The 19610-nt window shown below is 34.6% G+C and overlaps 1 protein-coding gene across 5 annotated transcripts in view; it reads left to right on the top strand.

Moving 5' to 3' along the window:
• FOXJ3 (forkhead box J3) overlaps positions 1–19610 on the top strand; it is a 107099-nt gene that overhangs the window by 34283 nt on the left and 53206 nt on the right. For 4 of the 5 annotated variants that reach the window (XM_079156290.1, XM_079156289.1, XM_079156293.1 and 1 more), the window contains exons 3-4: positions 2237–2561; positions 12359–12433. In XM_079156290.1, the coding sequence (XP_079012416.1) occupies positions 2237–2561; positions 12359–12433 (400 nt within the window). Of the gene's footprint in view, positions 1–2123; positions 2562–12358; positions 12434–19610 lie in introns of all 5 variants that reach the window. The other variant, XM_079156292.1, reaches the window with a different exon arrangement.

Here is a 19610-nt window from a genome sequence, read left to right as displayed (position 1 = left end):
ACAATCAGACATGTCAGGGAGACCCCTCACAGCAGGAACTCGTTTATTGAGGAAATCACACAGCTTTTATGTAGGGTGGGGGCTAGGCAGGAACCAATCAGCTTAAAGGTCAGCAAGGCATGGGGGGTTCACACAGGTTAGAGTTCCATAGGACTATATGGCAAGCAGGAGCTGATCACCGAGGAACTGTTGTTAACCAATCCCTGACGGTGGTCCGATTTATCGTCATTAACTTTTGAAACCGCCTTTGAGGCCTTGATCTTGCACACTCGCCAGGGAGTAAGGAGTTAGCCTGAGTTGGTTAATGTGTCATTAGTCCCAACAACTATGTAGTAGGATAGTAAGTTTTTTTTTTAAAGATAATTGAAGGTACTATTTAGGGGAATTTAAAATTCAGGTTTCAAAGAAGTGCATGCAGTAGAGAGGAGAGAATTTGAGGAATGGCAAAACTGGATCCAAGTATCAGAAAAACAAGGTTTTAATAATAATAATAATAATAATAGAACTCTTTATGGGCAGTGCAGGTAGACTCCTCATAGGTATCTCTTGATTTATAGTTGTTATTGATTTATCTGATTTATTTTATAGTATATTATTATCCTCTTAAGATAGTCCTAGACTAATATAATTAATAACTCTTGAGTATTTTCTCTGTATATGTTATCACATTTAGCTTTCAAAGTAATATTTTAACTGTAGATAGTATTATTTCATTTTACCAAGGAGGAAGCTGAGGTTTAGAGATAATTAACATTTTCATGGTCCCACAGCTAGTAACTACTGAAATCAGTACTTGAATTCTAGTTTTACTGTCTCCAAAACTGTGTGGTCTTTATCTATTCTATGCTGCTTCCCAGAAGCTCAGATCCTATGTACAATAAATACCCCAGTTTGCTTTTTTCTCGGAGCCATTTGGGATGAGAGGTGCATATGGGATTTTCTTAGCTACAATTTGTTTTGTTTTGGCAATGCTGGGGATTAAACCCAGGCTGGCCTTATACATGCTAGGCAAGCTCTCTCCCACTGAGCCCCAAATGTTTTCTTTTGACTAAGGTACTGTAAGTTTCTTACTTTTATTTTGTTGTCACTTAGAAGTCTTTCCATTCTTCTCTACTTTATTGTCAGGGTGATTGTTCCTGAATTTGATTCCATAACAGAAGGACTTGTATGCTTTATTGAAAGTTAACAATTTCAATGTGAAGTATCAAGCTTCCTTTCTGTATTTTCATCTTTACCTTTTAGAGTAGCTGAAAGAAACTACTCTAAGGAAAGCCTTTTCTAGACTTTGTGTTGACCTGAAAGATTTTGTTTTCTTTCTTCAAGGAGTAATGGTTTGAATATTTTAGTCCTGAAGTAAATATATTAAAATCCAAATCACTGGACATTTGCCCAAGCTTGGCCTTGAGCTTGTAATGCCTTCCCCACCCAATCCCCCTGGCCATTTATGTGATTTAGTCTCTTATAGCTTATACTCCCTAACTTCAGTTAGTTTTTATAAGCTGGTTCCCTGACTTGTTTTTTTAAAAAATAACTGCCTGGTACTGCTTATCTTCCTTTTCTCCTACTCATCAGTGTCCTTGACTTAGCATTCCTCTTTTTGGTGCACTCCCCCAACTAGCTTGTCTCTTTGCTGTTTTTGTCTACCCAGTTTTACTTTTCCTGCCTCCCTCCTGCTCAACTCTTACCTTCTTTCCTCTATTCAAATTCCTGTGTGTATTTTTGAGTAACTTTTTTGATCTTTTCCCTCTACCTTAATTTTGGCATTCCTTTGTTTGTTTAACTCTCCTAAAATTTGTGTAAGAGAAATTGAGGTACAGATGTACAGTCTTAAGTTTTTGAGGGCATGTGGTGTTTTGGTGAGTAGAAAGCTGGGCTGCAGACGAAGTTCTCTATACCAAGAATCTGTTACCCTATTAGAGTAGCAGATATTCTTTTCTCTCTTTTTTTTTTAGAGATAGATTAACATCAACATCACTTGGTCTGTGTATATTGTTCTGTATTTTAAATACTTTAAAATTAGTGTATTACATTTTGAAGAGGGAAAAAGTAAGAAAAAAGATTGGAAATGTTGATCCCTTAAATATTTGGTTTGATCATTAACATACTCAATCTTTTTCCTCCAGATTTAACTCAGGCTTTCCCTCACTTTGGAACTCCTAGATTTGTGAATATTGGATTATTTTGAGAAGCAGGGGTTCTTTCCTTGATATTGACTAAGGAGTCTATTTACCTTCAGGATGACATCTGAACTGGAGAGCAGCCTAACATCTATGGACTGGTTACCACAGCTCACCATGAGAGCAGCCATCCAAAAATCTGATGCTACACAAAATGCACATGGAACAGGAATTTCTAAGAAGAATGCACTCCTTGACCCAAATACAACTCTGGACCAAGAAGAAGTCCAACAGCACAAGGATGGGAAACCTCCATACAGTTATGCCAGCCTCATTACATTTGCAATTAATAGCTCTCCCAAAAAGAAAATGACTTTAAGTGAGATTTACCAGTGGATTTGTGATAACTTTCCATATTATAGAGAGGCTGGCAGTGGTTGGAAGGTAAGTATTTTACTTTACTAATTATACTTTTATGCAATAAGCAATGATAACAGTGTTTGCTATTGAAAATAAAGCTTTGTGAAAGCTCGTGTAATTGAAGCTGAAGATGATTACTAGTCATTTTTAGGATGTCAAAAATAGAAAATTTTAAATTTAAGTGGATAAATTTTATTTTTGACAAACTGTTAAGAGCTTTATTATGTTATAAGACTGATGTAGCGTAAAGATAAGAGTGGTGAGAATGTGGCGTGCAATGGGAAAAAATACCTACAGTTCATGTAAATTGATAGTCTAGGTAAAAAACAACATAGTATTGTAACTAGTAGTGTATTCACTACTTACAATATTTTTAAAAAGTCTTTTTAGTTTGATAGAATTTTAGATTGATGTAAGAGTTACAGAAGTACAAAAGGTTCCCCTATATGCTTCATCAACTTCCTCTAATGTTAACATTTTACATAATCATAGTACAGTTTTCCAAATCAAGAAGTTAATGTTGATACAATACTGTTGACCAGATAGTACTTCTAAGTACTGAGTAAATTATAGGCCCTATTTGGATTTCATCAGTTTTTCCACTAATGCCTTTTTATATTTCAGGATTACCAATTTGTAGAGGTTTCTCTATCTTTTCTTGTCTTTTATGACATGAACATTTTTGAAGAGCACTTGTCAAATAGTTTGTAGAATTTCTCTGAGTGTATATTTATCTGATATTTTCTCATAACTAGATGGTTGTACTGCATTTAAAGGAAGAATAATGAAGAGGTAATAAATAGGTCTTTCCCTGCATGTGAGAGGGTACATGATGTCAGTATGTCCTACTATTGGTAATGTTAACCATGATTCTCTGGTTAAAGTGGTAATCTGCCAGGTTTCTCCACTATAAAACTACTATTTACCACTTTGTAAATATTACAGTGTTTTAGGGAGATACTTTATGGCTGTGCACACTGTTTTCTTTTTAAACTTTTGCCCATTAATTTAAGCATTCGTTGGTAGGTAATAACTGCAGCAATTTTTACTGTTTCCTGATGGGGATTTCCTCTTTTCCTCCATTCCTTCTACATTTGTTAATTGATATTGTTCAGTAAGAAAGAGTTATTCCTTTTCCTCCTTCTATTTACTTGTTCAGTCATTTATTTGTAATACTGTACACTCATGGATATTTATTTTATTCTTTGCACTACTGTTATTCAAATTGTTGCAGCTTTGGCCATTGGGAGTTCTTACACATTGGCCCTATTCTTTTTGTTTGTTTAGCACTTTCTTTTTAGCACCACCACTAGATAGATACTCCAGGGTCTTCATGTATCTTCCCTCCCCAGCCCTGGAATTAACCACTTCTTTAAGAAGCCTTTTGGTGTATCATCACATTAGTTTCTTAGTTAATTTATGTTATACAGCAAATAATTCAATTTGCTTTCTTACGTCTCTGCACGTTTTATTCATTTTCTTATGTAGAATTATCCAGTTGTGTGCTGTGTGGTGGTTGGTTGGCGGTTTATAGGTTTTATGTCCTCACTGAATAATAGTTGTTCTTGAGTTTCTCATAAGCCTTTATGCTTCAACACCTTTGTCTTTTCATTTTACTGTTTTCCACATTTTGAATATACGAAAATTTTGAAAAGGCTTTGAGAAATTAAGTAACTTTGCAGAGTTCTTGTCAGGAGAATGATAGAAACAAGATTTGGCACCAGACTTTGTAGTTTTGAAAATTTCATTGCACATGTTTTTAATTAGTACACAGGACCTATGATTTTGCAAAAGCTACATAAATATTTATTGAATTTAAGTCACCAAGATAAACTTTCTCTTAACTGGTTCTCAGTATGAAAAGTGATTGTTAGTAGTACCTTTGAATAGAGTCCACTCTAACAGAATATTTCAGTGGAAGAAATACATGATAAAATTTGACCCAAGAATCAAGGCATCAGTCTAAGCAAGTAGTAATTTATTTAAACTGTGTTTTCGTTTTTACCACACGGGTGCTATAGGTTCCTTTCTTTCAAGATTTGGGATAAGGAAAAGAGATTTTGATAAAACCATTTGATGATAGAAATACATCATGGCTAGGGAGTAGAAATGGCCAAAATTTGAAAAAGATATCCATTAGGGAGCATGGATCTTTTTAAGTGGTTGTTGACCTAAATGCCTACAGATACCAGTCAAGTGAAGTAAATGAATAAAGTAAAAATCTGTGCCACCTGTAGAGTACATATCTAATGTAAAAGGAATAGCCATTTTCTAGTTACTTGTGGTCTTTTAGGGCACAAGGCAGATATTTCAGTTCTCTTCTCTCCAAGAAAAACAATAATCTGTATTTTTGTGTGTGATTTTCCAATTTTTAAATGTTCCTAGACAGTTCCTTCTTTCTTAAATACTCTACAGTACAAATGTAAGTACCTTGTCTGTGTTCAACCTGTGGACCACTAATTTGGAATCTCTGATCTAGATAATATCCTCTTTTCAGCTGATTTACAGTTTTTTACTCCTTAATTTGAAAAGAATTTAGTTGCTATATACTCTTGTGAAGTATTCTTTTAGGCTCTGGCAAAATAAGGAAGCCTAGCATAGGGCCCCTGAGGGAGCTTATAATCTTTAGATGAAGAAAATACACACACACACACACACACACACACACACACACACACACACACACACGTGATTATGTTACATAAAAAGCTCTTTTAATAGAGAAATATGGAGTACAGTGCTATAAATAGTTGACTAATTGGGCTCGTGTACGTGTAAGCCATAAACATCCATTTTACATGTGACCTAGTAAAAAGTAATGACTGAAGGGTACAATTAAAAGTTTATGGGGAGTACAATGAGGCTCTAAAGTGAATGTACAAAGAACAAATGCTGTGAGAGTAAAGGAAGGGGCAATTATTAGAAAACTGTTGAGGGAAGTGGAAATTGAGCTGTGTTTTGAAGAAGGATATTTTTTAAGAATTCTTAGGAAACACTTGAATTATTGGGGTCTCCTTTTCAGGATGAACCAGAATATTAAGAACCTATGAATATATGAATGCCAACTGAAGAACTTGGTCTAAATTTTAGGGAATTAAGTACATAAAGTTTGATTTTGTTCCTCTTTAGCCTTTCTGACTTCAGTTTCATACTCCTGTAATCTGCCTACTACTTCGGAGATAGATTGGGGGAAATGGAAGGTCATTTAGAACTTTTGAAGTTAGCTTATAACTGATTGAAGACAGGTTAAGAGACAGATTAAAGCAACTGTCACCACCTTTCCGGAAATGTAGTCAATTCACCCAGAGGAGAAATGCTACCATGTTCACTAGAAATGACTTGAAATTTTAATATTTTGTCAAAACTCCCTTTTATTTATTTTTTTTAGGGCATTGAACGCAGATTACATTATTAAAAATAACTCTTTGGATATTCCATAATTGAGTGGTTCTGTAAGCTGAACTAGAGGAGAGGAGTTAAAATTGTCTCCCCTTGCTGAGAAGAGTTAGCCTATTGTTTTTGGAGTTTGGAGTAATTTAAAAAAAAAAGAAAAAATACAAAAGTAGCCTGTAAGGGTGTTGCTTTTTATTTGGAGAGAAAAGAAATAATACATTATACATTTGCTCATTGTTATGTAAAAGAAATTTGGGAATATAAATTAGAACTATAATAAATATTATATATAGGGAATGGATAGAACTGAAGTGGAAGGAATATAGAAGGAAATAAGATTTTGAACTACTTAAATGTTTTACCTGTTTTAAAAAAAGAGAGATGAAAAAGAAACCCTAAAACTGAACTAATATCACAGCAAGTCAATAATATAATCAGACAAAAAAAATTGAAGAAACTTTTGACTAGAGCATTCTTTCTCTTTTTTCTTTTTTGCACTACTAGGGATGGAACCAGGGGTTGTTATACCACGGAGTTACATCCCAGCTCTTTTTTTAAGAAATTATCATTCTGAGACAGGGCCTCACTAAGTTGCTAAGGTTGGCCTTGGTTTGTGATCTTCCTGCCTTAGACTCCTGAGTCGCTGAGATTTTAGGTATGCGCCTCTGTGCCTGGCTGATCGGAACATTCTGACTAATGCCTTCATGGGATACATTCTACGGTCAGAAAGAATTATAGAAAATGAAGTTAGCAGATTTGTGTTTGCTCGTAGTACTTTACGAGAGGCATTGTTTACTCTAATAACCCAAAGCAAAGAAGTTAGGAAGGAAGAAGTTAGAAAGTTGGGAGCAGTACCAGAACTATTTTATGTGTATAGTAGGGTAGAACAAATGGGTACATATGTTGATTTTGGGGGAATGAATTAGGACACTCACAGTGAGAGAAGAGAGATGTAGGTAGATATATAATGGTCGATTGGATTGGATGTACCAGCTTAAGGTCCTTTAAAATAAAATTCAGTTAGAATGCTTTTTAAAATTCAGATTTATAGACCACAACTCCAGGGATTTTTTAGTTGGTCACTTTGAATGGAGTCTAGGAATCTTCATTAAAATTCATTTCCAGTTTTTTAAGAAACTGCATTTGGGGATGGGATTTCAAGGCCAAGCAGTATGTCTTTAAAAAAATAATAATAATAAGTATGTCTTGTTTAGTTATTTAACCTGAGCAGTTTTTCTCCAGTCTAACCTTGATCATTCTAATCTCTACTCTCCTAACTTCTTGGGACTATTGGAGATAGAAACTACTCAAGTTGTGAGGTCTTTATGGGGTGTGTTTGTGTGTGTGTGTGTGTGTGTGTGTGTGTGTGTGTGTGTGTGTGTATTACATATATTCTGGATCTTGCATCTCTGTGCATATTTTTATTTTCTAAATATACTTTTGTGGGATTGGAGGTGTGGTTTAGTAATAGAGTGCTATATAAGGTCCCCATTTCATATAACCTTTTTACATTTTGGCAGAGAATATAGCATAGGGGAGGAACCTTATTAAACAAATTATTTCAAGTGTGATGAGAAGTTCAGGATGATTTTTAAAAGTTTATTGCAAGCTGGATGTTGTGACACATGCCTGTTATCCCAGGGATGGGAGGCTGAGGCAGGAGGATCACAAGTTTGAGACCAGCTTGGGCAATTTAGTAAGATACTGTCTCAGAATAGAATAGGATGGCATGGCATGGCATACCATAGGATAGCTGGGGTATAGTGCTTTCCTAGCATGTTTATGGTCCTGGGGTTTAATTGCTATCACCCCCCTCCTCAAAAAAAAAAAAAAAAAAAAATTATCATATCACAGTGAGATTTGTCCTAGCCCCTGAATGTCAGAAAGTGTTCCTCAGAAGAAACTGATGTTTAGACCAAGAGCTAGTTGAAAGTTGAGTGAATTCATTTAACTAAAGAGGAGAAATAAGGCTGAGGGTAGTAATCTTTGCAAATATAACTTTTTAGGGAAAGTCTAGAAAGTGAGAGCAAGCATTGGAATGGATGGATGGAGACAATAAAGCAGGGTCAGATTATGAAGGGTCTTTGGAGGCTTAAGAATTAGGAATTTTATTCAAAGTGCAATGGGAAAATCATTGAAAGGTTTTAAGTGAGGTGATAGTGTCAAAACTATTGCAAAGACAATTGCCTGCAGGATGGATAGTGGTGGAAGAGGGTCAGAGAGAGAAGTGGGACAGTAATTAGGAAGTTACAGTACTAATTTTAGTGAAACTGGTATCCTGAACTGATAGCATAATAGAAAAGATGGAGTAAAATAAGTTGATCTAAGGTAGGCTTAATAAGATATTGGTTAGATCTGTTTTAGATGGTAAGGAAGGAGAAGGATATATGCCTTACAGGTTTCGGAGTGGAGCATTTATGTGAATAATAATGTCTTCAAACTGAGAAGGGATAATTTGAAGAAGATCACATTGGGCATAAAGATTGAGTTTAGTTTTAAACATGTTGAGTTTGAGGAGTTTCTGGAGATGTCTAGTTGATAGTTGGAAAAATATGTTAGGTCTGAAGATTTGAAAGGTCTGGGTTGGAGATCTAGATAGTTTTATGTCACAGATGTTCAACTGAAGCCATTGCTATAGATGATTGAAAAATATGGAAATGAGAAAAGGATGTAGGGGCAGAAACAAAATTTTCAGTATTTAAGCTTTTTGTAGAGTGAAAAGATCAAATGGAGGTTTATTCTTCCCCTGATGTGATGAATTCATACTGAACTGTTTACAAAATAGTAGTTCTTTTTTCTGATCCTCTTGATTTGTGTTTATCTCCCATCTTGAACTTTTACAGATGAATAGAAGAACTCTATTTTGTCTCTTGTTTTGTTCTTTTTACTGTGTTCATTAAGATATGGATTCAGTATTTATGATTCCATTTTATCTTATTTATTTTAATGATTATATCTCTTTTTAAATTCTTTTTGGAGATAGCTCTAGAGTTTACTGCATTCATCTGTCTGTCGTAGTCTGTTCACGCTGCTTAAAAAAAAAAAAAAAAAAGCACAGATTGGGTGGGTCACAAACAACAAACATTTATTTCTCACTGCCCTGGTGAGTTTCGGTGATTAGAAGCTATTGTACAAGTCTTGCTGAGGGCCTACCTTTTGGTACATAGATGGCAGTCTTCTTATTGTCATCTCACATAGTACAAGGAGCACACAAACTCCATGGGGACTCTTTATAAGAACTGATTCCTTTTATAAAGGAAAGATTGACCTAATCACCCCCATCCCCCACCACCCTCTCCCTGTTCATACTATCACATTGGGAATTATGTTTCAATATTTAGGGTTTTGAGGGGGCAGAGTCCGTTGCAATATCTTTAACTTACTATGCTCTACCTTCAAATAGGAATGAACTTTATAAACTATATTTTTTCCATCTCTTTGATCTATCCTTTGTGTCATTGATGTATATTCTACTTTTACTTATGTGTGCTATATTTGCCTTATTTATCTTTTAGGGACATTACAAGTAATAAAAATGAATTTTAAATTTACCATCAGTTTTACCATTTGTGGCACTCTTCATTTTGTTTTATAGATCTGAGTTTCTATTTTATTTTTTCTGCCTCAAGAACTTCCTTATAACATTTTTAGCAAGCTGGTACTATAGGAAATGAATTCTTTCAGCTTTTGTTTGCCTGAAAATCTTTAATTTGCCTTCATTCTTGAGAGAGATTTTCACTGTGTATATAATTAATACTTTTTTCCTTTGAGTATTTTAAGAAATCATTCCATCCTTTTTTGGTTTGCATTGTTTTGGAGAATTCTACTATAATTCTTGTCTTTATTCCTTTACGACATAATCTTATTTCCTGTGTGACTGCCTTCAGAATGTTTTCTTCATTTTGGTTTTTAGCATTTTAACTACAATGAAGATAGGGTATGGCTTTTTTTCTCTCTCTTTTTTTTTTTTTTTTTTTTTTTTTTTTGGTGTGTGTTGCTAGGGTTTGGGGCTGCATGTATGCCAGGTAAGCACTCTACTGTGGAGCTACACCTCTAGTCCGTGGGTGTGGATTTCTAGTGTATTTTACCTGGTGTTTTCTGAAATTCTTGCATGTGTAAGTTATCTTGCATTATTTTCGGAAGCTTTTCACTGTTACTTCTTCAGATATTCCTTTTACCTTATTCTCTTTCCCTTTTCCTTCTAGGATTTGAATTACATGTATTGTTTTACAGTTTTTGAATGATCCATTCTTGTTAAGTCTTTCATGCATGTACGTATGTATGGGCTGCTCTGTTTGGATAACTTCTGTGGATCTATCTTCAAGTTCTCCAAACCTTTCTCTAGTCGCGTCCAGTTTACTGATGAATCCATTTTAAGAATTCTTTACCATTATTTTGGAGGGGCAGTATTGTGGATTAAACCTAGGGCTTCACGATTGCTGAGCAAGCAGTGTACTTCTGAGTTATAGCCCCAGCCTGGAATTCTTTATCTTTGATTGGATTTTTATTTCTGTTATTTACCTTTGTCTCTTTCGTATAGTTTCCACATCTCCTTTGAAATTCCCCATCTCTTTATGCAAGTTGTCCACTTTTTTCTGCTGGTCCTTTAGCATATTAATCCTAATTATTTTAAAGTCTTTGTTTGATAGTTCTAACGAGCTTTCTCTCAGATGGGTTTTGTTGATTGCTTTATTTCTTAATAGCGGGTTTCACCTTGGTATTCTATGCCTTGTACTTTTTGACTGTGTACCGGATACATGATATTTAGAATAATGGTGGATATTGAAGTATCTAGTATTTGTACTTGTAAATGGACCAGTATCTTTTTCTTAGACCTTTTATATATGTGCAGCAGGGGTCAAGTCAGTCTGTCCATAGTTGAGCTCAGTTTGGCTTTTGTTGGTGCCTTTGTCTTTAATACATTGCAGACTTTTCAGTCTTACAGTAGTGGGCTCCTATTACCTTGTCCTCAGAGTGTGGGCATTGGATGTTTTCCATCTCTTTGGATTTTAGTGTCTCTCCCTACCTTGTTACTGATGGGGTTCTGTCAGTAGAGTACTGTTTGTATTCAGTACTAATGTTTTTTTGTAGAGGTTTTCTCTGTTTTGTTGGTCCAGCCTCAATTATATATAGGTCCTTGAACTTTGGGTTGGGGCTTTTTCAGTGCTTCCTTCCCTCAGCCAAACTAGCCTTGTATTTGTAGTTGCTTTTGAAGGGAAGCGTCTCCCACTTCCCACCTGCGACAGAGCATGGTGTCAGTACAGAATGCTGGGCCCAAAGTAGTTCTTATATCACCTCCACAAAAAGGCTTTCCTATAGTACCAGTAGATCTTTGCGTGAATTCTGGGTTTCCTTACCCTCTAGAGACAAAAGTGTTTCTATTTTCCCCTCAGAAGTAATGAATCTTTGTCAGAGTCCTGTGGTTGAAAGATTTTGCTGCTTCTACTTTAAACTTAGATTTTAGGTTTTTTCTTTCCTTTTTTTTTTTTTTTTTTCCTTTTCTTTGTAAAAATCTATGGAAGGTTGGTGGGCTTTGTAGCTCCCCTACCTCTATTTTGCCACCTTCAGTCACCTCCTTGCTGCTTGTGCCACTAGGAAGATGTTCTCCAGTCTCTAATCCTACCTTAATGTTTCTAATGAGCGTACAGTAGAGGCTTAAGGAGAAAAGTTTAAGAGTAGGGGGAACTTCTTTGTGTCTGGGCCTTTGTTTTAAACTGACTCACTAGTCAATGGTTAGCCTTTAATATTTTAGCTAATTTCTTGTTACCTACTTAATGGTGGCTAGATCTTTTTCCCCATACTCTGCCAAAGTTAAGGCAGTTTGCTTATCAGTTTTTCTCAGCCTTGTCTCTTTTAGGAATGTTGTTTGCTTAGTTGCCTTACAACCTGAGCTCTTTGATGCAGCTCAAAAATCAGCCTGATTTTTCAACTTACCCAGTGTTTTCTCATTTTTTTTTGTAAGGGAGCATCATTTGATGTAGCTGCTTATAGGAAGGTAAAAAAGAAGAAAATTATCATTTAAAATCCCTTATAGAAGAATTCATAACTTTTGCATTCTGATTTGTTTCCAAGAATAAATAAATTAAAAAATATGCTTAAAGCTATGACATACATAGTTTTGTATTTGACAGTTAACATTACATCACAGGCCTATTCTTGCCTCATTAAAAGGTCTTAAACATTTACAATACTACATATATTACATTGTTACAAAATCCACTAGAAATTGTCTTTTCTAATAACTATTTCCCTTTGCATTTTTTGTTATTTGAAAGTTAGGTTTAAATTTGAAGCCCATTGTAAAAGTTTTATACCATTTGTAATTGTATTACAGTGCATAGGATATTTAGGTTTCTGATTCTGTTTCTACAGATAGGTTTTGTGTTTTGAATTCCATGAACCCAGTAACTTTTCTTCTTTAATTTCAGAATTCTATACGACATAATCTGTCACTGAACAAATGTTTCCTTAAAGTGCCTCGATCCAAGGATGACCCCGGAAAGGTAGGATTTATTTTCTTGAAATGAAGCAAATGAAGGGTAGATCTGTGTATAATTGGCATGTGGAAGTCTTTGGTAGACAAAACTTCAAAAATGTAATGTTAAAATATGGATATAAACAGAGTTAAGAAGATGATATATGGAAACTAAGAAAATGGGGAAATAACAATTTATTTCAAGGTTAGAAGACTTATAAAATTACATTTTTAGAGTTTTATGTACAGAGACTTCCATTTTTTGTTGTCTTAATAGCCATGTCATACTCTGTGGTCTAAATTTGGTTTAGTCGTTTGGTTTCTTAAGCTCAGAGTACTTGTTTGGATCATATGTTGTCAAGCTAAATTACTAGGTTAGAATTTTGAGACAACATACCTATTGGTAAGATGCATTCTTACTTGGGTGGTTAGGCTGCTTGTATTTTTCTTGAGGCTAATTGTCCCTGGAAGATTTCTTTCTAAAATGTAAGACTGGTCACATAAGCACACTGCTTACTCATCTGTGTCCTGGAGGTGATATACTTTCTTTGTTATAATATAGCCTTTACTATCTTTTTCTTAATCTGTCATTGCAGCTGTGATTCACCTCATTCAAGATTCATTGTGAGGAACGTCTTGAAGTTTCCCAAACATGTTTGTTATTTGGTTTTACTGCATCTTTGCCTCTGTTTGTTTGGCCTACTCCTTTGTCTTTCAAGATTGAGTTGTAACATTACTTCTCTGAAACATTTTTTGTTTCCTCATACTTTAGCTGAGTTCGTTGCTTCCTCTTTTATATTCCTCTTACTGTCATCATCATTGCCATTATCATCATCCTAACTGATCTAATTTGGGGCTTACTCTGTCCAATTTATAGTAACTTTCACATAGTAGCCAACAGTCTTTGAAAAATGTTAACTAATTATTCAGTCTCTTTCTTTCCTCATCCCCACCTTCCTTTTTCCAAAGTGTTTATTAGTTATCAAATACTTCTAGGTTAAAGCCTAAATTTATGAGGGTGTAGGATCATGTGTATCTTGTTCATTGTTTAGCCCTAGTTGCTTGCACAGTGGCTGGCAGCAGTGAGGAGACACCTTGTTGAATAAATAAATTGTATTCTCTGCTGGACTGTTAACTTCTTAACAATTAGAGATGGAGAGTTATCCATTTCTGCCTTTATACTGTCACTTCTATATAATAAACATTTTATAGCACTTTTAGTGGTCTGCTTTATTAAGTAGTTTTCATTAAGACTGAATAGATTATTACTGTAATAGTCTTAATTTTTAATTTTTGTCCACACTCCTTTCTTTAAGATTGTGAATAGGAATTAGTGGTGAAATTTTTCATTCCTTTAAATAGACATTGTTAGAAAACATAATAATTTCTTATATGTCCTTCATTACAGTTTTCTATAGACAGTGTATATGAATCAGATTGAAAAATATTTTTAAAAGATCAAAGATTTATTTGATTAGAAATGAAAGCACTAATTAGATTCATGAACATTTGATTTCACTTTAATTTTTAAATTATTAAAAATGAACACATGAATGCTTAACTGTAGTATGCACTAAATTTTAACCAGTTCAAGAGTTATTTAGAAAATTTGTGGCATCAGGCTAATTTTCTTTTGTTCAAAAGTTAAAAGGTTTTTCTCCATCTTCTATTACTTTAATTACTTTAATAGTATCATGAGGTAAGGTAGATGTGGAAAACATTCCTTTGCAACTGTTCTTTCAGAATTAGGATTATCTCAATAATGTGCAGCTAAAACAAATACAAAAATAAATTGTATCATAAGTTTTTGCCATTAGTCTTTGATTTTAAAGTTTTGTATTTATCAAAACAGCATTGTTCTCATTGATTCTGGTCTTAATGAGCAAATATCATGTTTGATCTATAATGTACATTTATAATTAATAGAGTTTCTTATTTTTGGTCTCAAAGTGAGGTACATATCATCATTATTTTCATTGATTTTGGTCAGAAGTAGATGTGAATTTGCACTTAGAAAATACACAAAATTCATTCATGTGAGTAAAGTCTTTTTTTTGGTACCAGAGATTGAACCCAGGGGTACTAAACCACTGAGCCATCCTCACCCCCTTTTTATTTTTTATTTTGAGACAGGGTCTTACTGAGTTGCTTAGGGCCTCACTGAAATGCTGAGGCTGGCTTTGAACTTTCAATCCCCCTGCTTCAGCCTCCTGAGTAGCTGGAATTATAGGTATGCTCCACTGCGACTGACTTATTTTTGATATCTAAATGAGATTTCATTTAAAAAGAAAACAAAGTTTTAGTGCTTTTAAAATGCATTGAAAACTTCAGTTCCAGCCTGTTTTATTAAAAGGGAAACAAAGGCCAGAAGATGGGAAGTGACTTTCTCAGGTTCACTGTGGAATTAGAACCCAGGTTTATGACCAGACTTACTTGCCAGCCATAAAAACCCAATATAGACTACCTTAGATGGAAAAATACTTCTGGAAGAACCTGGAAGAACTGGGACCAGGTTCTGAAGTTGTTTTATCAGAAATGTCTTTTTCCATCTTTTAGTTTTGCTAACTTCTCTTGATGACTTCCTTTTCTACCCAGTTAGTGGCAGAGATGCATCAGCAGCTTCTGGCTTATTTTATCACTTTAGTAACAGCAGAAAGAGTGTGTATCCTGGATCCTTCACCCTGTCCCCCAAATCACCTGGAGTTAACAGCCAAAGTCTTAGAATGAATGCTGAACAAGTGAAATACACTTAGTTTCTTTGTTTGTAGACTAGTGCTTTTTCTATTATACCAGTCTTCCCTGTGAGAGAGGCCAAAATGTTAGTTAAGTTTTGGTACTTATGAATTGTTTTTTCTTTTTGTATTTACAGTGTTTCCTGGCATTTGAGGAGCTTTTCCAAAACCATCCTCACCACAGTGGGAGAAAACCATTGAGCCAAGGTGGGGTGGGAGTAGATTTTTGGTCTTGAGTATGGGGTGGACTTTAACCCCTTAGGATTTTTCCTGATGCAGCCATGATCCCAGCAGGTCCAAGAGGTAGAAGTAACTCATATAACATCTTCTTCCCTGTATTTTCATGGTATAGCTTCCTGTTCATTGTTTTATGAGAGGCATAAAAATCAACCTGAACATGAAGTATAGTGTTGAGTTATAGATGGTTTAATTGGCTATTTTTTTCCTTGCTCAATTTTTCATGAAAGACCCTTTTATTATAAAATTGCTTTATATTTGGTACCCTTTCATATATGTCTATGATCTTAAATCCATTTTCTTCTATTCCCTGTAACTTGTTTCAAGTAGTCATATTATTGCTTTCTTTAACAAACAAAAAATTAAATTTTATTTTGCATCCATTTGACTTCTTATTTTGGGGGACAGATTGGTTTATTTTCTTTTCCCCTCAATTACAACTCTTTTCTCCCTAAGTAAATGTTGTATAATCTGTCTCCATTTAAAATATCCTGTTTTTTATTTCCTCTTCTCATTAGTTCTATTTTCTCTGTTTTTGTCTGATTTTTTTTAAACTAAAATTTGGGGGGGAGGGAGTTTTCTCATTCTTTAATTCAGAATAATGCTTCTTAATTATCTTAAAGGTAAATATTTTGCTCACATTATGGAAAAACAAATCATTAGTGAAATTTAGTTTTTTTTTTTTAAAAAAAGTTTCTGTTTTCCAGCTTAATCTTTTCATAACCTTGTTCCATTTTCTTCATTTGAGAAAAATGATATTTTTTTTTGAACTAAATGAAGTAGTTTCAACTGTTATGTTAAGTAATTATCAATAGTGAGAAGATAACTAAGACTTTTTTTTAAGACTCTCTGCCTGTCCTGGGAGATAACCACAGTTAATTAGTAGTAACGAAAGTCCCCCATTTCCATTGCCCTTTGTTGTGTGGGTAGGGGAAAGCTCTTTCTTGTCTGGGAATGGGAGATTGTAAAGGTGTAGTAACTGACGAGTGAGATTTCTTGGTTTGAGAGGAGACAAAAATACTGCCATAGAAGTTATGAGAGTTTCAAGATTTTGAGATTGTGGGGTTTTATTTGTTTGATTTTCTGTCCTCTGACCATGTAATTGACTCATCACTTTCTTTTCAAAGGAGTTTTTTTTTTTTTTTTTTGGCGATCTTAGTATTGTACTATACTTATTTGTAAATTATCTATTATTCACTGATATCCTATTTGGATCATTTTATTTTAAAAAGATGTAGAGAGAGTATGGTAGTGCATACTTGTAGTCCCAGCTACTTGGGAGCTGAAGCAGCAGGATCACTTGAGCTTATGAGTTCAAGACCAGTCTGGGCAACTTAATGAGACCACATCTCAAAAAAAAAAAAAAAAAAATTGGGCATGGTAGTGTATGCCTGTTCATCGTCCCAGTGACTCAGGAGGCTGAGACAGGAAGATCACAAGTTCAAAGCCAGCCTCAGCAACTTAGACCCTGTCTCAAAATAAAAGGGGCTGTAGATGTAGCTCGGTGTTTAAGTGCCCCTGGATTCATCAGCCCCAGTATCCTTCCCAAAACCCCATTTTCAAAAAAAGAAAAAAAGAAAATATTAAAAGATGTAGAAAAGAGAGAAACTGGAGAGATTTTAGAAAACATAAAATACAGCGTTAAGTGATGAACAGTGTTGCAAGGAATCATAGGTTTATCCTGAAGAAGAAAGATAAGAGTGTTAATTTTAATACTAGAGTAAATGGAAGATTTTTGTGAGGATGCAGTTGACTGCTTATCTGTGTATTTGTACAAAACTGAGCAAGTAAGAGGACTTAAGGATAAGTAAGAGCTTGACTGGACAAAAATAAGAACATCACATTTTTGGGATGAGAAAACACTGGTATGGATTCCTAAGGGAGGCTGAAGAGTTTGCCATTTCAGAAGCATTTGAATAGATGAAATTGCTAGCCTTGCTGGTTTTAACTCATCGTAGGTGAAGGCTGGGAAGAGAACATGATGAAATTATCTGAGGGACCAGTGAAAACAAAGTCAGGATAGAGTCAGGAATTAAGGGAATTTATAGAAGTATAACTTGAGGTCCAAGAGATAAGGATTGGTGCCACTGAGCGAACGTTAAGGCAAAGGTGGATAATGGATGTGATGTCATTAGACAAACCAGGGTTAAAAAACAAGGGTGAGCATAGGTATTCAGAAAGTTTGAAAGATTGAATTAGATGGAGAAGAGGGCCAGATTCAGAGAGGTGATACTCTAGAAGCAGAAAGAAGTGCTGACTGAGGACCCTGATGTTACACTGCTAGTCAACAGTTTAGTCATAGCTGCCTTTTATTAGCACACACGGTGTTTTCTGTTCTCTTCTGAAGGGTGGAAGAGGACATTCTGTTGTTCTCTTTTTTTCCCTCTTCTAGATCTAATCTATTTCTTAAATAATATTTTACCCTAAAATTAATTTTAAAATATGGTAAAATTCACTCTTTGGTGAATTCCAGTTGTTTTTGACAAACTTATCATCATCACTATGATCATCACTATGATCGAGATACGGTACAGTACTTTATATTGTTCTTTGGTGGTCAGCCCCTTCTTTTTCCAAGGCCCTGCTAAATATCTGTTCTTTGTCCATGTAGTTTTGCCTTTTCCAGAATGCATGTAAATGGAACTCATATAATAGGTTCTCTTTTGAGTTTGACTTCTTTCATTTAGCAAAACGCATTTTGAGATTCACGTGTGTTGTGGAAATTAGCAGTTTGTCTCATTTTATTGCATATATTCCATCATTTGTATTTATATTGGTTTAATCACCATTTGAAGTATATGTGGATTATTGCTAGTCAAAAGTTCATTTGCTCAAGTTCTTAGACCCAGTAATTAATTTTACACATATTGAGATACAACACTAAAATAATAATTCACGTTAAGCTGCTGTGTGAGTGGATCATGATAGGTGATTAATGATAGGTGTATTTGCTCTTGGAAATTCATTGTAATACAAAATCTTATATCCAACTTCAAAAGAATTTCTAGAAGAATGTGTTAAATAAGGCACTGATGATTTAAAAGCAAGTTATGACTGATTATTAATCACTTAATAGGACACACTTTGAAAAATATCCTTAACATTTAGAGAAACCATTTATTATTGATTACATGCTAATACATTTGCTAATACAGTATATGCTAATACATAATTAGCAAGCTTATTACATATTTAAAATCCATTGATTAGGAGTAAATTCCTTAACTGCCTCTCTTAGGCAACACTTAGCTTAACTTGATAATCAGTGTATTTTAAAGTAATAAAAACCTACATTTGTTCAAAAAGAATGTTCCAGGGTCCTGAGATGCATTGTAATAGTTATTCATATATTAATTCAGCCAACTAGCTCAGCCATGCAGCCTGTTTTGACAAAGTACCTGCTGTGTTTGATCATTAATAGTCTGTTTTTGTGGTCTGAATAAAGTGACAATTTTACTTGCTGTCCAGGGTAGAAACTTCTCAGATTGAAAGATGATGCCATTCTTAATTATGCTTAGGCAACGTGTATAAGCCAGAACTGAAACTGGGAAGTATGGTTGCTTTATATAAGAAGAGCATCTTAAGCAGCATATAAGAAGAGCATCTTAAGATGTTGAGAGTAAGCAAGGCTAACAAACCTTTGAAGTTGGACTACCAAATATAAACTGGGAGAGAGAAGAAAAAAGAGATTAAAACATAATGTAAAGCCATGAAGGTTAGGGATTTGGTCCTGTTTCTGAAACTCTTGAAATAGGTGTGCATTGAGAATTAAAGAAGAACAGAAAATAGAATAATTCATTTTGTCGGTGGTCATGATGACAGTCTTTCAGTGGGTTTAGTTAGCCCTTTAAGTTTACGTTTTCAGTTTTGAAAACATTTCAAAGAAATTGGCACATGTGCATTTAGAATAGGATAGAAATAATAATCTAGAACTTTATATCCTCTATTATCATTAAGAATGAAAATAGATTGTTCTTTAAATAGAACATTGGACAAATATGGTATCTGAAACACTGGGACAAATAAAATGCATAGAAATAGCCATTTAGAATGGCTAGCTGCTTTTACATCCAAGAAGTTAGTATTAGCTTGGGTTTATTTATAGTTAAGCAAATAAAAGCATTTTTATTACGCTATTTTGAGCATAGCATTTTTATTAGGCTATAATCAGGCCAAGGCTTGTTAAAGAAAGGTCAATTAGTGTGTGAGAAACCAGGGTACCTTGGGTTGGCATAA

The sequence above is a fragment of the Sciurus vulgaris genome, assembly GCF_902686455.1.
Source record: "Sciurus vulgaris genome assembly, chromosome: 1".
NCBI classification, from domain to species: domain Eukaryota; kingdom Metazoa; phylum Chordata; class Mammalia; order Rodentia; family Sciuridae; genus Sciurus; species Sciurus vulgaris.
The sequence above is the reverse complement of the archived record's forward strand: the minus strand, read 5'-3'. Positions and strand labels throughout refer to the sequence as shown.